At 42.6% G+C, this 23,116-nt stretch overlaps 1 protein-coding gene across 1 annotated transcript in view; it reads left to right on the top strand.

The window, feature by feature from the left end:
- Positions 1–11,279, top strand: part of HGTX (HGTX homeodomain transcription factor) — a 170,979-nt gene extending 159,700 nt beyond the window's left edge. The window contains exon 3 of the mRNA XM_053791494.2: positions 7,067–11,279. Within this exon, the coding sequence (XP_053647469.1) occupies positions 7,067–7,381 (315 nt within the window). The 3' untranslated portion in view covers positions 7,382–11,279. The remainder of the gene's footprint in view (positions 1–7,066) is intronic.
- Positions 11,280–23,116: the final 11,837 nt, after the last annotated feature.

Here is a 23,116-nt window from a genome sequence, read left to right as displayed (position 1 = left end):
TGGGTATAAGCTGACAACTGAGCGGTGGTGTTAATGCAACAACTCCATCAACATCCAGTATCTCTACACTCTCTTACCTTCCCCTATCCTACCCTCCATTCCTTCCTTCCTTACTCTCCCTCCCTCCCTTACTCTCTCACCAATTCTTTACTCCCTCTCAGTTTTTTACCTTCCCTCCCATACCTTCCTTCCTTTCCCTCCATCTTCTTGCCTCTTCCCCTCCTTTTTCTTATTCATCTTTCCCCCTCTCCCTATTCTTCTTTCCTCCCTACCCACTCCTCTTTCCTCCCTCTTTGTCCCATTCCCTTCCATGCTTTTTCTTCCTTCCGTTCGGATCTCTTTCTCTCCCTCTCGTTCCTTTTTTACTCTCCTCAGTTATACCTCATTTCCCCTCTTTATTTTCCCATTCTTCCTCTCTCTCTCTCTCTCTCTCTTCAACAGTCAATCACTCTTCTCTTCCCTTCCCATAACACACCTCTCTCTCTCTCTCTTCCTTCTTCACACTCCCCGTCATCATTCCTCTTTATTCATTCTATCAAACGTCATTAAATGTACCTACCTTACCTCTCTCTCCCTTCCCTGATATCACATTATTGTAATTCCTTCCCTCCATCAATCTCTCTATACCTTTCTTATCTCCCTTTCTCACTATCTCTCTTTTCTCCGTCCTTCACTATACCTCTCTTCTCCCCCTATCCCATTCGCTCTATACCTCTATTTTCTCCCTCCCTTACTCTCTCTATACCTCTCTTTTCTCGATCCTTCACTCTATACCTCTCTCGTCTCCCTTCTTTCCTCCATGTTTCCCTCCCTCCCTTTCTCTTGTCAAGTAAGTACTACATCATACAATATCTTCCTCCCTTCCCTCCATAAAGCAAACCAATTTACATCAATCCCTCCCTCCCATCCTCCCAGTCCTCCCTACATCCCTCCCAGTCCTCCCTCCCATCCTCCCAGTCCTCCAGTCCTCCCTCCATCCCTCCCAGTCCTCCCTCCCAAAGTCCTCCCTCCTCACACGTGTCACTTTTCTTCCACACCCTGGAGACCAGCTAGCTAGCACACTAATCAAACAGCTAGCACACTAATCAATCAGCTAGCATACTAATCAATCAGCTAGCACACTAATCAACCAGCTAACACACTAATCAACCAGCTAGCACACTAATCAAACAGCTAGCACACTAATCAATCAGCTAGCACACTAATCAGCCAGCTAACACACTAATCAACCAGCTAACACACTAATCAACCAGCTAGCACACTAATCAATCAGCTAGCACACTAATCAACCAGCTAACACACTAATCAGCCAGCTAACACACTAATCAGCCAGCTAACACACTAATCAACCAGCTAGCACACTAATCAAACAGCTAGCACACTAATCAAACAGTTAGCACACTAATCAATCAGCTAGCATACTAATCAATCAGCTAGCACACTAATCAACCAGCTAACACACTAATCAACCAGCTAGCACACTAATCAATCAGCTAGCACACTAATCAACCAGCTAGCACACTAATCAACCAGCTAGCACACTAATCAATCAGCTAGCACACTAATCAACCAGCTAGCACACTAATCAATCAGCTAGCACACTAATCAACCAGCTAACACACTAATCAGCCAGCTAACACACTAATCAACCAGCTAGCGCACTAATCAACCAGCTAGCACACTAATCAACCAGCTAGCACACTAATCAATCAGCTAGCACACTAATCAATCAGCTAGCACATTAATCTATCAGCTAGCATACTAAACAACCAGCTAGCACACTAATCAATCAGCTAGCACACTAAACAACCAGCTAGCACACTAATCAATCAGCTAGCATGCTAATCAACCAGCTAGCACATTAATCTATCAGCTAGCATACTAAACAACCAGCTAGCACACTAATCAATCAGCTAGCACACTAAACAACCAGCTAGCACACTAATCAATCAGCTAGCACACTAAACAACCAGCTAGCACACTAATCAATCAGCTAGCACACTAAACAACCAGCTAGCACACTAATTAATCAGCTAGCATACTAAACAACCAGCTAGCACACTAATCAATCATCTAGCACACTAAACAACCAGTTAGCACACTAACCAACCAGCTAGCACACTAATCAACCAGCGAGCATACTAAACAACCAGCTAACATATTAAACAACCAGCTAGCACACTAAACAACCAGCTAGCACACTAAACTAGCTAGCACACTAATCAACCAGCTAGCACACTAAACAACCAGCTAGCACACTAATCAATCAGCTAGCACACTAAACAACCAGCTAGCACACTAAACAACCAGCTAGCACACTAATCAATCAGCTAGCACACTAAACAACCAGCTAGCACACTAATCAATCAGCTAGCACACTAAACAACCAGCTAGCACACTAATCAATCAGCTAGCATACTAAAGAACCAGCTAGCACACTAAACCAGCTAGCACACTATTCAGCCAGATAGCAAACAACACAGTCAGCTAGGCAAACCAGCTAAAGAGCTGATGCCTACGACAGCTTCATTACCCCTACCTGTACGTTACCCCCCACCCCCCACGCACGTACGTTCCTCTGCCACCACACTAACACGTGCGTCCGTTCCTATACCACCACACTAACACGTGTGTCCGTTCCCCTATCACCATACTAACACCAGGCACTGAACAAAGGCCTGAGTACCATGAACAAACAAGGGACGGGATGAACAAAACAAACTCACACTGCGAGACGAGAATAAGACACACACACACACACACACACACACACACACACACACACACACACACACACACACACACACACACACACACACACAAGTGGCTAACGTCATCTGTTGGTGTTTGTCCGCCTAATCCTTTGTTTGGGTATCTGAAGCCTATTGAGCACAAATAGGCGAGGGATTGATCGGATCTAATCCCATCTGTCGATAAAGTGACAATCCTTCCCGTATTTAATTCTTCCTTTTTTTTGGGTGTGCGTGACCGTGGACGGGGCGCTCTGGAGTATTAATACTCTGGTTAATATAGGGCTGTGTGAGAGGACTGGTACTCTGGTCAATACAAGGTTGTGTAGTAGTGCTGGTACTCTGGCCAATACAAGGTTGTGTGGTAGTACTGGTACTCTGGTCAATACAAGGTTGTGTGGTAGTACTGGTACTCTGGTTAATACAAGGTTGTGTGGTAGTACTGGTACTCTGGTCAATACAAGGTTGTGTGGTAGTACTGGTACTCTGGTCAATACAAGGTTGTGTGGTAGTACTGGTACTCTGGTCAATACAAGGTTGTGTGGTAGTAGTACTGGTACTCTGGTCAATACAAGGTTGTGTGGTAGTGCTGGTACTCTGGTCAATACAAGGTTGTGTGGTAGTACTGGTACTCTGGTTAATACAAGGTTGTGTGGTAGTACTGGTACTCTGGTCAATACAAGGTTGTGTGGTAGTACTGGTACTCTAGTCAATACAACACAGTTTAACACTGATTTGGTGAATTACACACACACACAGATATATATATATATATATATATATATATATATATATATATATATATATATATATATATATATATATATATATACATGTATATGTATGCAATAAGATCATGTATATGTATATATATATATATATATATATATATATATATATATATATATATATATATATATATATATATATATATATATATATATATATATATATATATATATATATAACAATTATCGTAAAATCAGGTATCTCCTCGGCGAAGTTAAGAATATATGGAGAGGTTATTTCTATCAGTTATCAACTATGAGTTATCAGAGGCTCTTGAAGCCAGTCAGGTATTTAGGGAAGTTATCACTCTGAGTATGCTGGACATACGACTCAGCCAGTAATTAAGAACTGCCGAGAGCGGAACAGTGTGTATCATTGTCTGTGTCAAGATGACACCTCAGTAGCGGGAGAGTATGACACCTAGTGCGTGTCAGGTGGCATATCAGTAGCGGGCATGACACATCACTCATGTCAGGTGACAGTAGCGGACAAGCATGACACATCACTCGTGTCAAGTGACACTTCAGTAACGGAAAAACATGACACATCACTCGTGTCAGGTGACACCTCAGTAGCGGACAAGCATGACACATCATCCATATCAGGTGACACCTCAGAAACGGGAGAGCACGACACATAGCTCGTGTCAGGTGGCACTTCAGTAGCGGGCCAACACGACACATCGTCGTGTTAGCGATAACACCACCACACTAGCGGTGATAAGTTGCTTGTAAGGCCGCTAGGGTCGCCGCTCTGGCCGCCTGACTCACTACACAATACTAAGAAATTATATATAACTGCTTCAGTAATAAAGCCAAGATACCACTAGTATAGCTTTATTTCTGCAATTACAAACAATGACACACACAAACATTTACACATACGCGTTCACAATTACACACAAGACAATTGACACACACATACACGGTGCCAGAAGGTGAGAATCAACCCCTGTAACCACAAATAGGTGAATACACAAGTATGAACCACGATAGTCTAATGCAAGTATCGTTGCTGGTCAAGGAACCGAGGTTCAGTCACCGTAAACTCAGCTGGTAAGCAAAACTCTCAGGTTATATGACGGTATTTGTGTTTACATGTGATTTCATTGCTCTGTTTAGTTATAATGTTGGTTTAGAAAGACACGTAAGCAAACACTATGACATATTTATTAGAAAACGTTTCGGTCCTGGGACCTTGATCACTTCTAACATACAGAGGTAGAAAGACATTATATATAGGCGGAGAGTGAGATGTGACGCACGTGACTTGAGGAATGTCATAAGAACATAAGAATGGAGGAACACTGTAGAAGGCCTACTGGCCCATGCGAGGCAGGTCCTTATCAAAACAACCTCTGCCTATGAAGAGGACGGGTAGACGATGAAATCATGTGACTCCTGTGTTGTTGGGTTGGTGCTGCTTAAGTATCATGTATGCCAATGTTTTTGAAATTTTGTAGTTTCCAGTGTTGCGTTCTATAGTGTCGGTGACGGCGATTAGTGAGGCTTCTAGGCACCGTCGGCGTCTGAGGTCTGGTTCGGTGAGAACGAGTTGTGCCTCGTTCCAGTTCATCAAATATCCCGTGGAGTCTCTGTGGAGGACACAGGCGTACCTTACATCGTCTCTGTTAGAGGCATGTAAGGTACGCCTGTGTCCTCCACAGAGACTCCATGGGGCATTTGATGAACTGGAATGAGGCACAACTCGTTCTCACCGAACCAGACCTCAGACGCCGACGGTGCCTAGAAGCCTCACTAATCGCCGTCACCGACACTATAGAACGCAACACTGGAAACTACAAAATTTCAAAAACATTGGCATACATGATACTTAAGCAGCACCAACCCAACAACACAGGAGTCACGTGATTTCATCGTCTACCCGTCCTCTTCATAGGCAGAGGTTGTTTTGATAAGGACCTGCCTCGCATGGGCCAGTAGGCCTTCTACAGTGTTCCTCCATTCTTATGTTCTTATGACATTCCTCAAGTCACGTGCGTCACACCTCACTCTCCGCCTATATATATAATGTCTTTCTACCTCTGTATGTTAGAAGTGATCAAGGTCCCAGGACCGAAACGTTTTCTAATAAATATGTCATAGTGTTTGCTTACGTGTCTTTCTAAACCAACTTGTCGGTATTTATTACCAAGGTTTATACCAGTTATAATGTTAATTCGGATCATCACTATATTAGTGTACTGACCTCTTAATGATATGACGATAATATTTATTTTATTATTATCATTTACAATTATCATATTAAATGACAATTGTACAATACATTAATAATACATTAATGTTAGTTGTACAACACAAAATGTAACACCTTATCGTTACTGATATTTGTGCAGCAGATGACTCAACATTGCATACTTGAATAACATTTATTTAGAAGATAGTGGAATTTGTGATGAATTAGACACATATGCAACATCTGAGTATCTTTAATTGTTACACATGTGGTTGATTCATCATCTTGTCGGTATTGCATGCCACTGATATACGATGGAATATATATTTCATATTGTTAATATTATACATATGTTCTGCCATAGCTTAGTGGTGAGAGTCGCGGCTCTCATCCCCGAGGTCCGGGGAACAAACTCACGGCCGGAGACCATATTAATATTACGTTGTTAGGTAAAAGGACATAAGTGCAACTAATTCGACATTTTATTGTGGCAACGTTTCGCTCTCCAGGAGCTTTTTCGCTCCTGGAGAGCGAAACGTTGCCACAATAAAATATATCGCATGCACTTGTGTCCTTTAACCTAACATACTGTGGGTAATTCCACCAACATTATTATAATATTAAGTTCATAAAGAACAAAGAGACACAATACCGTGACTGGAACAATACACAAATAACCCGCACATAGCAGACTGAAGCTTCTGACGACGTTTCGGTCCAACTTTGACCGTTCATGGTAAAGCATTCAAGGTCATACAGGAGGAATGGGAGAACAGCACCCAGTCCCTAGATCAAGAGACCTTCACAGGTGCCAAGTAACTCTCGTTGAAGGGACATATACTTCACAGTATCCGCACGTCTCTTGCAAGACGGCGATAGTACGAATGATGGTGAAAGTTTTTTTTTTTTTTGGTCGCCCTGCCTCGGTGGGAGACCTCGAGCGTGGTAAAAAAAAAAAAAAAGGAAAGTTGGTCTCAAATACATTTCCCGCCACCTATTAAACTTTTTTCCTTGCTTCCAGCATCATGCTACTCCATAAAATACTATAAACCTCATTTATAATAAGTTATTACAATATATTTGACGTACAGTCACTCCTAAAAGTTCCTTTACCACCAATGTTTTTTTTTTTGTACAAATAAAATAAATATTTGTAAGAATATTAAATTTAACATTGACACAAAAAATGGACAACCAATGAAGCATAAATAGCAATAATATGTATTAATGATCACTAGCCAGGGGTAAAGAGAGTGTTGAAACACCTTGTATAAAAGAGTGAGGTTGAGCAAGGCGTCACTCAACGCCCCGTTTTCTTTACTCTCCCCCAGGTGTGGTTCCAAAACCGACGCACAAAATGGCGGAAGCGGCACGCGGCGGAGATGGCCACAGCCAAGCGGAAGCAAGAAGAAGCTGTAGATGGCTACGGCGACGAGGACCAAGACGACGAGGAAGAACAATCAGAGTCGAAGAGGGTGAAGCACAGCCTGGAGGAGCAGCAGCAGGAGGCAGCCGGACCTCAGCAGCAGCAACAACAACCACAACCGGCCCCCACGCACCTTCCCGCCATCCCTGGTCACTCCGTCTTGTCCCTGGACCCGCTGGAGTGTACTCCATCACGGGACCTGCAGCCAGACATGCAGTGAACCCGTGCGTGTCCTGACGCCCAAGGAGCCCTCTTATAGCTTCATCCCTTCTTGTGTAAAACCTCAAGCTCTGCGTTCTGCTCTTCCCGATTTTGTGTCTTCTGTAAGATCCACGAGCTAATGCAGCGTGCGCCGTGCCACAAGCTACGTATCCTCGTAGTCCACACTCCTCACCCTTTTACACTCTTCACCCTTCCACACTTCTCACCCTGCCATACCTTTACCCTTTCATACTCCACACTCCTCACCCTTTCCGCTCTCCACATTCCTTACCCTTCCATTCACCACATTCCTCACCCTTCCACTCTCCACATTCCTCACCCTTCCAATTTTTTGACCCCTTACTCTTCCAACCTTCAGATCTCTTATTTTTCAATTGTTCAAACTCCTCGGTAATCCATTTTCCAGACTCCTCAACCATCCATTCTCCAGACTCCTCAGCCATCCATTCTCCAGACTCCTCAGCCATCCATTCTTCAGATTCCTCAACTATTTATTCTCCAGACTCCTCAGCCATCTATTCTCCAGACTACTCAGCCATCCATTCTCCAGACTCCTCAGCCATCCATTCTCCAGACTACTCAGCCATCCATTCTCCAGACTCCTCAGCCATCCATTCTCCAGACTCCTCAGCCATCCATTCTCCAGACTCCTCAGCCATCCATTCTCCAGACTACTCAACCATCCATTTTCCAGACTCCTCAACAATCCATTCTTCGGAATCCTCAACCATCCACTTTCCAAACCCCTGAGCCATCCATTCTCCAGGCTCCTCAACCTTCCAATTTCCAGTTTCCTGTCCTAATTCCCAATAACCGTGTCCTGGTAGCCTCCTCCACTCCCCCATCTCCCTCACTCCACCACGGTGGCTGGGATGATCTCCCAAACTTGGAAAACAAGCAGGTATTGCTGAGTGGCGAAGGTGACGTGCCAGAGGGGGTGGAGAGTGCACTCTGGTGGCGAAGGCAGTGGCGGCGGCGGCGATACTGGTGGTGGTGACGGTGATGATGAAAGTGGTGGTGGTGGTGAAGACAGTGGTGGTGGTGGTGGTGGTGGTGGGATTTGAACATCCCCTCCCCCTTCCCCTTCCCCCACCTCGCGTATCGCTTCACCCTCTACGCACCGGAGAGAAAAAACGCGCTTGTAAACAGGGCACGTGAATGCACCGTGTGAAACAACGGAGTTCTTTAAGGTTCAAAGTCAGATAAGTGGCGGATTTTATAAGTATACGTAAAATTTAAACATTCAACACGTACTGAAATATGTTATTACATCACATTCATTCCTCCAATCTTTCTCTGTGAATCAATACTCGCAAATCGAGCTTTACTATATATAAATATATATATTTGTGATATATTTCAAGAAAAAATATATCCAGTACCTCTCCATAAATCAAACTATATTCTCTTGGCAATCTGTGTCGATCAAGAAATGAGAAGTATTGTAAGCTGGAGACCTGGTCTAAGACCGTGTTACTGGGGGTGATGACCTCTCCCAGGGAGAACACTCTGGTCATTTCACTGACCAGGTTCACGTAACCACTAGTTTCTCCCAGTGGTTACACCCAGTGGTTGGACCAAGACTTCAACATCTGTCTCGCTTAGACTTCACGATAACAATGTATTGTAGATAAGAAAAAAATGTGTAAAGCCACAGATAAATGCTGCTTCTTCAAGAAAGACTGTCTCTGACCACACTCGCGGATAACTGTGTCAGCCGTGAACGACACAGCCACACAACCACAAGTGAAACTCAACCCTCAGGCTGATACCAGAACAAATCTCACACTTGTCTTATTGCTATACAGTGTGAGGTTGTACAGATGACTCAAACATGACTCTGGTCCAGTGACGTTGGTCCCCTGACTCTGATCTAGTGACCCTGGTCCCGTGACTCTGATCCAGTGACGGTGGTCCCTTGACTCTGATCTAGTGACCCCTGGTCCCGTGACTGGTCCAGTGACGCTGGTCCCTTGACTGATCTAGTGGCCCTGGTCCCGTGACTCTGGTCTAGTGACGGTGGTCCCTTGACTCTGATCTAGTGACCCTGGTCCCGTGACTGGTCCAGTGACGCTGGTCCCTTGGCTCTGATCTAGTGACCCTGGTCCCGTGACTGGTTCAATGACGCTGGTCACGTGACTCTGCTCCAGTGACGCTGGTCCCTTGACTCTGGTCCAGTGACTCCGGTCCCGTGACTCTGGTCCCGTGACTGGTCCAGTGACGCTGGTCCCGTGACTCTGGTCCAGTGACGCTGGTCCCGTGACTCTGGTCCAGTGACGCTAGTCCCGTGACTGTTGTGGTGATCCGAACATAAATTTTGCCAAAATCACGACTAAAAATCATGATTTTGGTCCCGTGACTCACACACAACTGGTTCCATCACTTAAATATAACTGGTTCCACGACTGGAACATAACTGGTTCCATGACTGAAATATAACTGGTTCCATGACTGAAACATAACTGGTTCTATGACTGAAACATAACTGGCTCCATGACTGAAAGAACTGGTTCCATGACTCAAACATAATTGGTTCCATGACTCAAACATAACTGATCCCGAAAATCAACCTTCGTGTTTCACTTCTGGTTCTGTTATTAATAACGCTCGAATTCGTCCAGGACAATAAAATATAATCTTGTCTTTTTCTGTTAAACAATTACTGTTGAGGTGCGCAGTGTGGAACGTGTGAGTGAGAAACATCCCATTGGGACTTTTTCCACCAACCAAGAAGTGTTGTGACCTTAGATGTGGACACGAGGAGCTGTGTTCAGAGGTCCAGCAGACCCTGTTGACGCAGGTCACAGGAAGGACTGGCAGCCTCCTGAACTACCTCGTACTTCCCAGAGCTGGTCACACTTGTTTCACTGAGTTGTTACACATGCCATGTAAAAATCACCTTCATTGGCCTGGTTTCTGGAGATACACTCGCGTAATGAGCCATTTCTTGAGCAACAATGGAGTGTAATCATTGTGTATACTTCAGTTTCATTCATAATACATGTTACACTTACACTTTTCAATGACAATTCTCAAGAAATGAGTGTAATTTCAGAATACCGGTATCTATTTCATTCCTTTGTATCATCAAGTAAAATACATGCATTTGTTAAGGATAGGACGGTCTAACCACCGTCCTATATGATACTGCTGTCCTAGGATAACAAACCTTATACCGTGGATACTAGTCCAATTTGATGTGAATGCTAAAATCCTCTAGCATATAGTGTTAGACATTGTGTGTATTTTGTACATAGCTTAGATTTAAGAAGTGTTGATATATAATTTGTTTAATATTTGCTTTCATTTTTTAACATGTTATCTCTCATTCACAAACTAGCGCACTGGTTCCTCAGCAAGCATGGTCCATCTTACATTCACTTGTACTGACACTCTAGCACTTAGGTGATTGTGATATGAAAGCCGTGCTAACTCTTTTTACATGATAAAATCATCCCATGATTTACCAGCCTGCAATAAGGACTCATTGTAACTGCGGGGGATTCAGGATTAATAAGCTTTAGTAATGGTTGTAATAAGAGTTTATCTTGCGTTGTGAATAACTTTAGTGTTGCGCCAACTACTGTGAAGTATGAGTGAGTGTGTCCCTTGATGTGTGCGTGTAGTGACACTGTCTGTGAGAGCCACAAGTGGTGGACACACGGGGTGACGTCTCTCAGCCATGCTGGGCTCTGCTGATAAAGCTCACCTCACCTATATTGTACATATAAGATTGATCCTTACTAGCACAGGCACCAAGGCCCAGTATGGCTGTCTCAGAATACCACATATTCGTCTTTTATGTAATTATAAGTTACAATCACATACACAAATTAGTGTATATTATTTTATAATGTAGATAAGTATTATTATTATTATTATATCATCATCATCATTATCACTATCATAATTCTCTCATTCTTGTGTATTAGTTAGTATAATATAGGTTCACATTGTTTATGTTTGTGTTCATCTTGAAGAGTAAAAAAATACAGTCAAATTTACTTAATAACATAATGTGAATTAAAACAAAAACTACAAATTAATATTTTCTATAATTCTCCTCATTTCCTCGTTCATTTCTTCAGAGTTCATCATAACAACAAATATTCACTACAGTCATAAATGTTCACCACAAAACCAAAAGTTCACTCCAATAACAAAGGTTCAATAATAAAGGAAGCTATAACCTCCGTGCCAAAAATTTCCACACTAAACAATTACGTTTGAACAGAGTAAAATAATTCTCCCTACAAACAGCAAGTTGTAAACATGAGCAGCAATCACTGGGTCTATTTTAAACTTACTATCATATCTCTCATTCCAGTATTTTTTTTTTTTATTTTTTGTGTGTAGATTTGGAACTTGGCCCTCAAGTATCTTCCAAAAATAACAAAAAAGGGCACAATACCGTGACTGGAGCAATACATAAATCATAGAAAAGAGGAGCGTATGACGACGTTTCGGTCCGACTTGGACCATTTACAAGTCGGTGTGACTTAGTAAATGGTCCAAATCGAACCAAAACGTCGTCGTAAGCTCCTCTCTTCTACGTGCGGGTTATTTATGTAAAGCATCTTCCAAGTGTGTGTTATTAGGTACCTCTTCTTTCCCTCCAGATAGGAGGACAATCCAAGTACTTAAAGGCGTTCCTAGAACAGTATAATCGTCACACAAAAGTAGGCGTTCCCAGAACAGCACAATCGTCACACGAAAGTCTAAGTAATAATGGCAATAACAGAGATTCACCGCAATAACAAAGCTTAACAGTACCATCAGAGTGAATGAGAGGGCAGGTATGGGAGGGAGAGGGCGAGTATGGGAGGGAAAGGGCGGGTATGGGAGGGAGTGGGCAGGTATGCGAGGGAGAGGGCGGGTATGGGAGGGAGAGAAGGCGGGTGGGTAATGCACTCAAATGTCACAAACTCTCCTATCTAATAGGAGTGTCCATGTGTATATAGATGAGTGCGTGTGTGTGAGGGGTGCGGGTGTGCATTGTACAAATGTGTATAATTTAGATAAAAATTATTTGTGCCACAGGAGTTATGCAGTTACTATGTATCTTGATAATAATTAACAAATAAAATGTTTCTAATGTAACACTGGCTTTTATTGATCTAGCAATAAAACTAAATACTGACAGCAATCGTGCAGCCACGGGCGACTAAGGGGGCTAAACCCCCTCTGACTGAAATCCTGGCTATACCCCCTCTGACTGAAATCCTGGCTATACCCCCCTGACTGAAATCCTGGCTAAACCCACTCTGATTGAAATCCTGGTTAAACCCCCTCTGATTGAAATCCTGGTTAAACCCCCTCTGACTGAAATCCTGGCTAACCCCCCTCTGGCTGAAATCCTGGCTAAACCCCCTCTGATTGAAATCCTGGCTAAACCCCCTCTGAATGAAATCCTGGCTAAACCCCCTCTGAATGAAATCCTGGGGCTAAACCCCCTCTGACTGAAATCCTGGCTAAACCCCATCTGATTGAAATCCTGGCTAAACCCCCTCTGATTGAAATCCTGGCTAAACCCCCTCTGAATGAAATCCTGGGGCTAAACCCCCTTAGACTGAAATCCTGGTTATACCCCCCTTAGATTGAAATTTTGGCCTAATCCCTCCCTCAGACTGAAATCCTGACGCCTGGCTGAGCTACTGACTGAGAGCTTGGCGACGAGACGCGTCTTAAACAGGTTAGTAAATTTAATCTCACTGAAAATGACCCAACAATGTCTTCTATTTTTAGAAGAAAAGATAAAAGGAAGGGAGGGAAGGTGCAACGAGTTGGGCGAGGGGCTCTTGAGTCAAGGCATCTGAGCTACCCTCTTACTAGGATATTCACTCGAGAAGTGATCCGCAGACGCCTGTCACAACAGGCAAGGGTATTGCTATTCAACTAGGTTGAACGGTCCCTCTTCTTCCTCGGATCAAGTCCGATTACCTCCCGTTCCACAGGCACTGCAGGAACCTTATGAGTTTAGCGCTTCAATGTGAATGATGATGATAATGATGATGATAATGATGATAATAATAATAATAATAATAATAATAATAATAATAATAATAATAATAAAATATTAATAATAATTACAATAATATCAATAATTTTAAATCAAACCGTAATCGGCATCGAAGCAGACGTATTCCAACCAAACAAAAGGATAAACTCTGACGTACTATATTCAGAGGCAGAGAGAGAACACAAAGATTAACTTAGTACAGAGTTGGCCAGTTTGACAATCCACTGCAAGCGGGTTGTGGTGCGGGAGACTGTGCAACAACAACAACAACCTGATCAATGTGAAAACGTATCTGCACGAAGACTGAGAGGTTCCTTACTGTCAGTTACTGTCCTCTCTGCCTGCCTTCAATAACAGCCAAGTTATATTAATGACTAGTTAAAATACAACATAAGTTGTAATATGAAGACAAAGACAAGCTTTTATTGGGACAATGTTTCTTTTAACGTAGAACTGGTCTATCAAGTCTCCAGTGCTATATGCACCTGTATACGACTAGGTTAAGTAAGGTTTGTCAGGAAACAGGACAAATGTTTCCTGACGCGAGTCTTAGTCATATGATGACTCACAGCTGGAGCTTTTGGTCATCTGACCGAGCTCTTCCACTGGCTTACCCCTCCACCACTTTAAAAAATATGGTTATGATTACAACCAACTGTTAAGACTGAAGACGCTTGCTGCACAAGCGAAACTTTTCAGTAATAAAAATTCCCAAGTGTTACATATGAGTCTTATTCATTTACTTGTTGGTAATGTATACCATCAATAATATTAAAGCTGCATCAAGATCTAAGTTGTCCCCCCAAAAGGCTTGTGCTTCAGTGTGTAGCCTCGTCATCAAACTTGACAGTAATGCGGCATGTGAAACACAAGTTCTGGTTAAAAACATTACCAATCTCTTGATCAGGTTGTTACTGACTTGTTTCAATGATGTATTTGATGCATTACACCTTGTTAAAGAGTACTATGACCTTGTTTATGTGGGTATCATCTGTGATAGACTTCCACACAAAATAGATGAACATAGTATTGGGGAAGCTTCCTTCTGGAATAAAATCTTTGACAAAATAAAACAATGTACATAAATGGGGATAAATCAGCCTGGGAATCACAATTATTATTATTATTAAAGCAAAAAATGTTAGCGATAAAGCATATAAAATACTTAGCTATTCTTCAGATCTCTGGGTTATACTATAAATTTCAAGGATATATATACTGAGAGGTGTGTATCTCTCGGTGTATATAAACTGAGATTTTTACTTTAAATCCACATTTTAGAGATTAAAGTATTCTTGACTGGTGGTGAACAAGTTACGAGAAGACTTAATGAACCTTGTGTAGTCGATAGGAATTAAACCCAATAAATTAAAGTAATTCCGCTAGTAAAAAAAAAAAAAAAAAAAAAAAAACTTTAGATTAAGAAGTGTAGTTCTGAACTCCATTTTACAGAATGAAAATTATTACTCTGACAAAAAAAAATAGAGAACAGGTTAATCTGTGAGTCAGGAATATTTCATACTGAGAGAAATTAGTACTTAAGAATATAATTTAACATATCGTGGCTGGAACAATAAACAACTATGACTGGCATACTGGTATCACTACCGACGATATGTTAGTTAAATGGACACCAGTGAAACTAATGACATTACTGCAACTACGTTTCGCTCACCAGGAGCTTTGTTAATCCAATATAAACGTAAGCTCTCTTCCTTCGTTTTTCAGTCTTATTACCTGGTATTTACTGTGGTCTATCTTCTGATGTGATTGTGAAGCAATGTTGGTTCAGACTTGGCTTTTATTACTAAATCATCCTCAAACTGTCGCTCAGTCTCTCTCTCCCTCCTCACCTTCTGGTATATTCGTACCTGGCTCTTCTCACTTCTCTGTTTTCCTCTATTCTTCACCTTACATTGTATTCCAGGCCCTTGCATTCTTTTTTCTTTCTGCATCTTTGGTTTAAATACGAGTTTTCTTTATTTTTATCACTGTTTCTTCTAGGTATGAAGCTCTCCTCTGCTTCCTGGACCTTTCCTACCAGTTTCCTCTCCCTCTGCACTACATGCACCACTGTTCTCATGCCTTGAAAGTTTCTTTCTTTTAAAACTGGTTTCTCACATCCCCCGCCTGCTATTCTTCCCTCAATATTAACTTCCACATGGTATTCGAAATTTAGCATTCAAGACGCCTCTCATATTCCATTTCTCCTATATCAGAGTCACTTGTAATAGATAATAGATCCGGTATTGCTGATTCATCCCCTCCTCTCTCTCTCTCTTTTGTATCCTTATGTGCATGTACTCTCCGAGTTGTGTTGGAGGAGGTCGAGACTTGGCTTCTCGCCCCGCCTCCTAGACCACTTTGATCGGCATCATTGATTTCTGGCCTCTTGGGCCTTATCATATTTACCTTGAGGCTGTGTATCGAGTTTGCCTTCACTAGCGACTCATTCAAGTTGCTCCACTCATCAACCAGCCTGAGGCTAAACAAATACTCCCTTGTATCCCCATGGCTCATCTGTGTTCACAGCTTCCATCCGTGTCATCTTGATCCTGGTCCTTTTAATTCAAACTGTCTGTCACTATCTATTCCTCTTAAGATTCCGTATGTCGTAATCAAGTCTCCCCTTGCCCTTCTCTCCACAAGGTTTTGTGAATTCGTGTGTATGTATATACTCATCTATATATGGGTACAGGGATCGACTTCCTGATCCCGCCTCTTCTCTGGGTGCTACTAGGTCCACTCTTCTGGCTTCACGAACCTTGTAATAAAGTTGGTAGAATTACCGACAATATGTAAAGTAAAAGGACACAAGTGCAACTAATGTGACATTTTATTGTGGCAACGTTTCGCTCTCCAGGAGCTTTATCAAGCCATTACGATGGCTTGATAAAGCTCCTGGAGCGCGAAACGTTGCCACAATAAAATGTCACATTAGTTGCACTTGTGTCCTTTTACTTTTCACGAGCCTTGTTAATTCTATGTATGGATCCCGTATCTACCACTTCACTCTCCAGATTGTTTCACTTCATGTCTATGTTGTGTAGGTGTGTATGTGTGTGTATGTGTGGTGTGTGTGTGTGTGTGTGTGTGTGTGTGTGTGTGTGTGTGTGTGTGTGTGTGTGTGTGTGTGTGTGCTCACCTAGTTGTGATTGCGGGGGTCGATTCACAGCTCCTGACCCCACCTCTTCACTTGGCCGCTACCCGGTGTGGGTGTGTGTGTACTCACCTAGTTGTGGTCGCGGGGGTCGAGTCACAGCTCCTGGCCCCGCCTCTTCAACTGGCCGCTACCCGGTCACTTCCCGTTCCGTGAGCTTTATCATACCTCTTTTTAAAGCTATGTATGGATCCTGCCTCCACTACATCACTACCCAGGCTGACAACTCTATGACTGAAGAAATACTTCCTGTGTGTGTGTGTGTGTGTGTGTGTGTGTGTGTGTGTGTGTGTGTGTGTGTGTGTGTGTGTGTGTGTGTGTGTGTGTTTTGTGTGTATGTGTTTTGTGTGTGTGTGTTTTGTGTGTGTGTGTGTTTTGTGTGTGTGTTTTTGTGTGTGTTTTGTGTGTGTGTGTGTGTGTGTGTGTGTGTGTGTGTGTGTGTGTGTGTGTGTGTGTGTGTGTGTGTGTGTGTGTGTGTTTTGTTTGTGTTTTGTGTATGTTTTGTGTGTGTGCGTGTGTGTGTGTGTGTGTACTCACCTAGTTGTACTCACCTAGTTGAGGTTGCGGGGGTCGAGTCCGAGCTCCTGGCCCCGCCTCTTCACTGATCGCTACTAGGTCACTCTCCCTGAGCCGTGAGCTTTATCATACCTCTGCTTAAAGCTATGTATGGATCCTGCCTCCACTACATCGCTTCCCAAACTATTCCACTTACTGACTACTCTGTGGCTGAAGAAATACTTCCTAACATCCCTGTGATTCATCTGTGTCTTCAGCTTCCAACTGTGTCCCCTTGTTACTGTGTCCAATCTCTGGAACATCCTGTCTTTGTCCACCTTGTCAATTCCTCTCAGTATTTTGTATGTCGTTATCATGTCCCCCCTATCTCTCCTGTCCTCCAGTGTCGTCAGGTTGATTTCCCTTAACCTCTCCTCATAGGACATACCTCTTAGCTCTGGAACTAGTCTTGTTGCAAACCTTTGCACTTTCTCTAGTTTCTTCACGTGCTTGGCTAGGTGTGGGTTCCAAACTGGTGCCGCATGTATGTGTGTGTGTGTATCAAGTAAAACAAGACACACACACACACACTCGGTGGCAACGTTCCTGAGGAAGAGTCTGCCAGCGATCATATATTTATGGTTGCAAGTTGTCCAATAGTTTGATTGTGTTGAAGGGAAGGAAGGGCAAAGAAGCAGCAGGGAAAGGAGTGTCTGTCAGAGGAATACGTATACGTGCATATTTGTCTATTTACCTGAATTAGCGGCGGCTGAGCTCCACCTCTTGGCCCTTGAAGGGGATGTACCTTGCTGACCTTGAAGGTGCTGTGCCTTGATGACCTTGAAGCGGGATGTCTCTCCAATTTCTGTTGATCAGAGAAATTGGAGTTACCCTCCAATTCCTCGCATTAAAAATTATTTTCTCTCATTCCAAAGTGAAATACAACACAAAACTCGTAAGTTTTGCTTGACACATTTCTTTGCCACCATGCATAGAGTAATGCTTTATTATATCTTATCCTGATGCGCTCAAATCCATTACAGTTCTTGCTTTCTAAAAACTAACTTGAGGAAGCAACTGGATGGGTTCCTGCAAGCACTTCCTGATCAGGCAGGCTGTGGATCTTTCGCTAGCCTGCATGCCTGCCTGATCGGACCAGTAACCAAACGGCCCTATTCTGGACTGGGCCACAAGTACGATGAACACCATCCCCCCCCCCCATGACAATCAACAGGTAGTTCCCTCGTCCTGAACATTTCCATTCTCTTTTTCACGGGGTATTCTTGTATGTCAAGATCATGTCTCCTCTTGTTCGCTCTTCCAGTGAAGTAAGGTGCGTCTTGCACCTTAACCATAGGTCTTGTATCTTAGTGCTCATGCAAGTCTAAAGTTCTCTCAACTTTCAATAGTTTCGTGTTGCCTCTCGCGAGTTGTGGTTTTTCCTCTGGTGCTATGTACTCGAGTAGTAGTAGCAAAAATTCCACACTGGGGTTGTATACTCGAGGACTGGTCGTAAGGATTCCACAATGGTGCTGTGTGTTTATGGACTGGTAGTAAAAATTTCACATTGGGACTGCATACCCGGGGATTAGTCGCAAGGATTCCACAAAGGTACTGTGTAATCGACGATTTAGCGTAGGGATTCTACACTGGTGCTGCGTACTTGAGAAATAGTCGTAAGTATTCCACACTGGTGCTACGTAGTGAAAAGCGATATAAATGAATCACTGTTTAGGTTTCTGAAGGTTAATTCTTATGTTTAGTAATCTAAAAGTATGCAGCTGAAGTTACTGTTTGTTATTCAGGTGACAGGTTTGTCATGATTTTCACTCTCAAGTGACAGGTGATACATTGTCTCCTCTCCTCCTCCTTCAGTATCATTACCTTCTCCTTAGGGGTTAAACTCAAGCAGCCACTTTTTAGATTTTTCAGATTACCTTGTGATCTCCTAGAATATTTTTTCAATCATAACCTTTTCAAATTTTGTGGCGGCCGCGAACATTGACACAGAGTATAACTATTTATCTCCACTGGCATCTTGTTTTTACATTAAGAATATTATATGGCCTAAGAATTAACTCCAGAAGTTAACATATTCTACCCTAACATTTTGTCTCTGACTCTTGGTCGTCTGTCTAAAGATATTTCTTAAACAATGGGAATCCTCTGACAGTTACACTAGCTTGCCTTTCAAAATTGTGTAGTAGTTTAAGTTAAATTATGCCCATACCTCTCCTCTGTGTTGTGTATACTCACCTATTTATAATAATAATAATAATAATAATAATAATAATAATAATAATAATAATAATATTAATAAAATCTTTATTTCTACAAGTACAAGGTATACAGTCCTAGCTGACATCAATGACATACTGCTATACAGAAAGCCGCTTATTATGCTGAGAATTTCGAGAAAATTAGGTCGGTTTTGTCCCAGGATGCGACCCACACTAGTCGACTAACACCCGGGCACTCATTATACTGATGGGTGAACATAGGCAACCGGTGTAAAGAAACACGCCGAATCGAACCCGGACACCTCGCCGCGCGAAACGACAGCTTTAGCCACCAGGCCACGGGGCACCGTCGATTCTCAGATCTTGGTCCCGCCTCCTAGTTTCCCATTCTTCAGACTCACTCCCCTTTAGCCTCGTGGGCTCTATAATCGTACCTGCTCTTCAAACTATGTATGGGGTCTGCCTTCACCACATCCTCACCAAGATCATTTCACTTCCCGACCATTCTGAGCCTGAAGGAATACTTCCTAACATCCCTGTGGTTCATCTGTCCCCAAGTTCCGGCTTCTCGTCTCTCAAATAGCCTTTCCCTGTCTTACTCCTGAGTATTTTATATGTTGTTAACACGTCCCCACTAGTTTTTTTTATCATCCAGTGTCATCAAATTCAATTCATTTAGCTTCTCGTAGCTCATGCGTCTCGGCTCAGGTACAAGGCTTGTTACATCTGCACTTTCTCCAGTTTCTTAATTAATTTTCAGTTGCGGTTCTATACTGGTGCCGTATACTTCAAGATGGACTACACTGTATGTGCATTTGGGTGTATATGTGTGTGTACTTACCTATTTGTGGTTGTAGGAGTCGATTCACAGCTGCTGGCCCCTCCTCTTCGCTGATCGCTACCAGGTCCACTCTCTCCCTGCTCCATGAGGTTTGTCGTGTCTCTTCTTAAAGCTATGTATGGATCCTGCCTTCACTACATAACTCTCGTGTGTGTTTATTTGTAGCTGTGTCCGCGTGCGCGCATGCGCATTTGTGCTTCACAGCTTGAATTAACAAAAAGCTACTATTTTTTTAAATGAATAACGTTATTTAGCAAACAATGAATGCAAACAATAAACATATGGACAACACAACAAACAAATGCGCACAAAACAAAGACAGTTCCACAAATCCATAAAGCTAATATAGTCTGGCAAGGAGACACGAGATCAATAAGAGAATTCTTAACCAAATTTGGAACGCAATTACGGAAAAAAATTCGCAAAAGTTAGATGAATCCTTTCAATAAAATATTCGAATCGTCCAACCATCAGAAGAGCGATGATGGTGAAACTTAATGAAAAATAGTGATTTATATATATATATATATATATATATATATATATATATATATATATATATATATATATATATATATATATATATATATATATATATATATATATATATATATATATATATATATATACACACACACACACACACACACACGTAGTGTAATAAAGAGGAACTTCGACGTAATAAAGTTTCCAGCAAAACGAAAATGAAGGAGACGTAATCAGAGAAGGAAGACATCAAAGAAAATAAGAAGAGAGCCTCCGTGGCAAATATGAATCGCGATTGTCGAGAAAATATCGCGATAGGACGTGGATGGGCGCCATAAAAGAGGCCATCTCTATCGGCCGCCACTCGCTGTCATCTTCCCGCCATTTTCTTTGTTTATCTTGGAGTTGGTCTCGCGCCATCAGACGTCATAAAGGATCGCTGGCGCTGTTGCCTCCCGCTTTCACCACCCAGACTTATTACACCTCTTTTAAAAGAATTTCTACTTCAAATCGCGCTCATTACTTGGATTTTTGGTAAAGAAAAATTACAAATACAATAAATAATTTGGCCAAAAAAAAGGTGTTGTGTATGACTTAAGGATGAAAGTTGAACACAACATGGCGTTAGTAAAATTGTCTGGGAGCGAAGTGGCAACGGAAAATGTTTTATCTCTCAGCGTGTTTGTGTCTGATGACGGCTGAAGACAAACCTTAATCCTAGTCCTCATATAAAGTTCCCGAGTTTTACTGTCTTCACTCCAAAAATTTTGAAATATTATGCTAATGAAATAGTATTCTCGGAGAAATGAATGACAGAGTGGGGCCATGCAATTACATATCTTGCCCACTCTGCATAATTCAGTGGCATAAGAATAGGTGGCTGGAAAAAAGGAGGGAGCTGGAAAGGTTTGAGCAGACGAGAGCCTTCGATAATAAAGAAAGCGTCATCTGGCAGAATTATAAATTCTGTGTTCTGAAGAAGGAATGATCGAGGAGTCGAGACATCTTGGATCAACGAGGGAGATCAACCTACACATCTCTTACAGCCATTCTCCTCACTATCTAACTTCTCCACTGTCGTGTTGTCTTAAACATTATCTTCATCTCTCCGGCTTAGCTTCATAACCCCACAAAATCTTATATATACTTTTCATGGCCATCACATTTCACATCATAAAGACAGAGGTCCCTCGACAAAGGACAGTAAAATTTTGATGGATCCCTGACCTCTACAAATATGGCCTAACAGAATTTTCCCTTGATGGGCTGCTGCTGCATCCACCCCCCCCCCCTTCTCTCTCTCTTTCTCTCTTTCTCTCTCTCTCTCTCTCTCTCTTTCTCTCTTTCTCTCTCTCTCTCTCTCTCTCTCTCTCTCTCTCTCTCCCGTCCATCATTTCTCTCCTCTGCTTCATAATGTTGGTGAGTCTCCAGAGAAGAGAGTACTGCACAAGGTTTCCACTTGCACACAACACCACACGCTAGTAAAAATGTCCATTAATTTGTAGGCGGGTCTTTCCCAGAGGCAGGAGTCGCATTAAAGAGGCTTGTCGAAACAGACGGCCCCCGACGGTGGGTAGGAGGGAGGAACGGGAAAGAGAGGGGAGGAGAGGGAAGAGAGACGGGAAGGAGACCCAGTGTGCGCTCTGGAATATACACTGTTTATTTAACTCTAGAGAAAGCTACTCTCTAAATGAGGATCTTCCGCTGCGCGGTACTGGATCCACCAGATGAAAGGAAAATACTGCGCGAGACTTTCACGCACAGGGTGAAGCAGGCCAAGGATGCAGGCATACCTTTACCTGTACACATTTGAAAGGTTTCCAGAGTTTTCCTACTCCCGTAGCCTGACCCTAAGCCAGGCTTGTTTGGTGTCTGCTGGAGTCATCCAGGCTGTTGCTGCTGACGGTTAGTTAGAAAGCAGCCAGTGGAAAGTTCAGTGGAGAGGATGGAAGTGTAAGAGTACCAGCAGTAATACTACTGGTGTGGAATATCATCCTTATAATTTCCCTCGTCCCTCCTACTATAAGCGTATGACTGGAGCTGCACCTCCACCACCACGTGTGAGTCAGGTTTCTTCAGGAACGAGGGAAGAAAATACATACGTTTTATATGAAGCTATGAACCCGTGTTGGTTATTTAGCGAAAGGAGTGGTGGAGGCTCGATCCTTCGTACTCTCTTATGGTAGACTAGGTGGAGATGGAGGGAAGGAGGAGGATGAAGAGGACAAAGACAAGGACGAGGAGGTAGACGAGGATTAACACAGCAGCAGTAGCATTATTATTATTATTATTATTATTATTATTAGTAGTAGTAGTAGTAGTAGTAGTAGTAGTAGTAGTAGTAGTACTAGTAGTAGTAGTAGTAATATCAGTAGCAGTAGTAATTGCAGTAGTAGTAGCAGTAGCACTAACATCATCAGTACAAGCAGCAGCACCACTAACAGCAATAGCACCAACACCACCAGAAGCAACAACAATAACAGTAGCAGCAA

This window comes from Cherax quadricarinatus, chromosome 55, assembly GCF_038502225.1.
Source record: "Cherax quadricarinatus isolate ZL_2023a chromosome 55, ASM3850222v1, whole genome shotgun sequence".
NCBI classification, from domain to species: Eukaryota; Metazoa; Arthropoda; class Malacostraca; order Decapoda; family Parastacidae; genus Cherax; species Cherax quadricarinatus.
The sequence above is the reverse complement of the archived record's forward strand: the minus strand, read 5'-3'. Positions and strand labels throughout refer to the sequence as shown.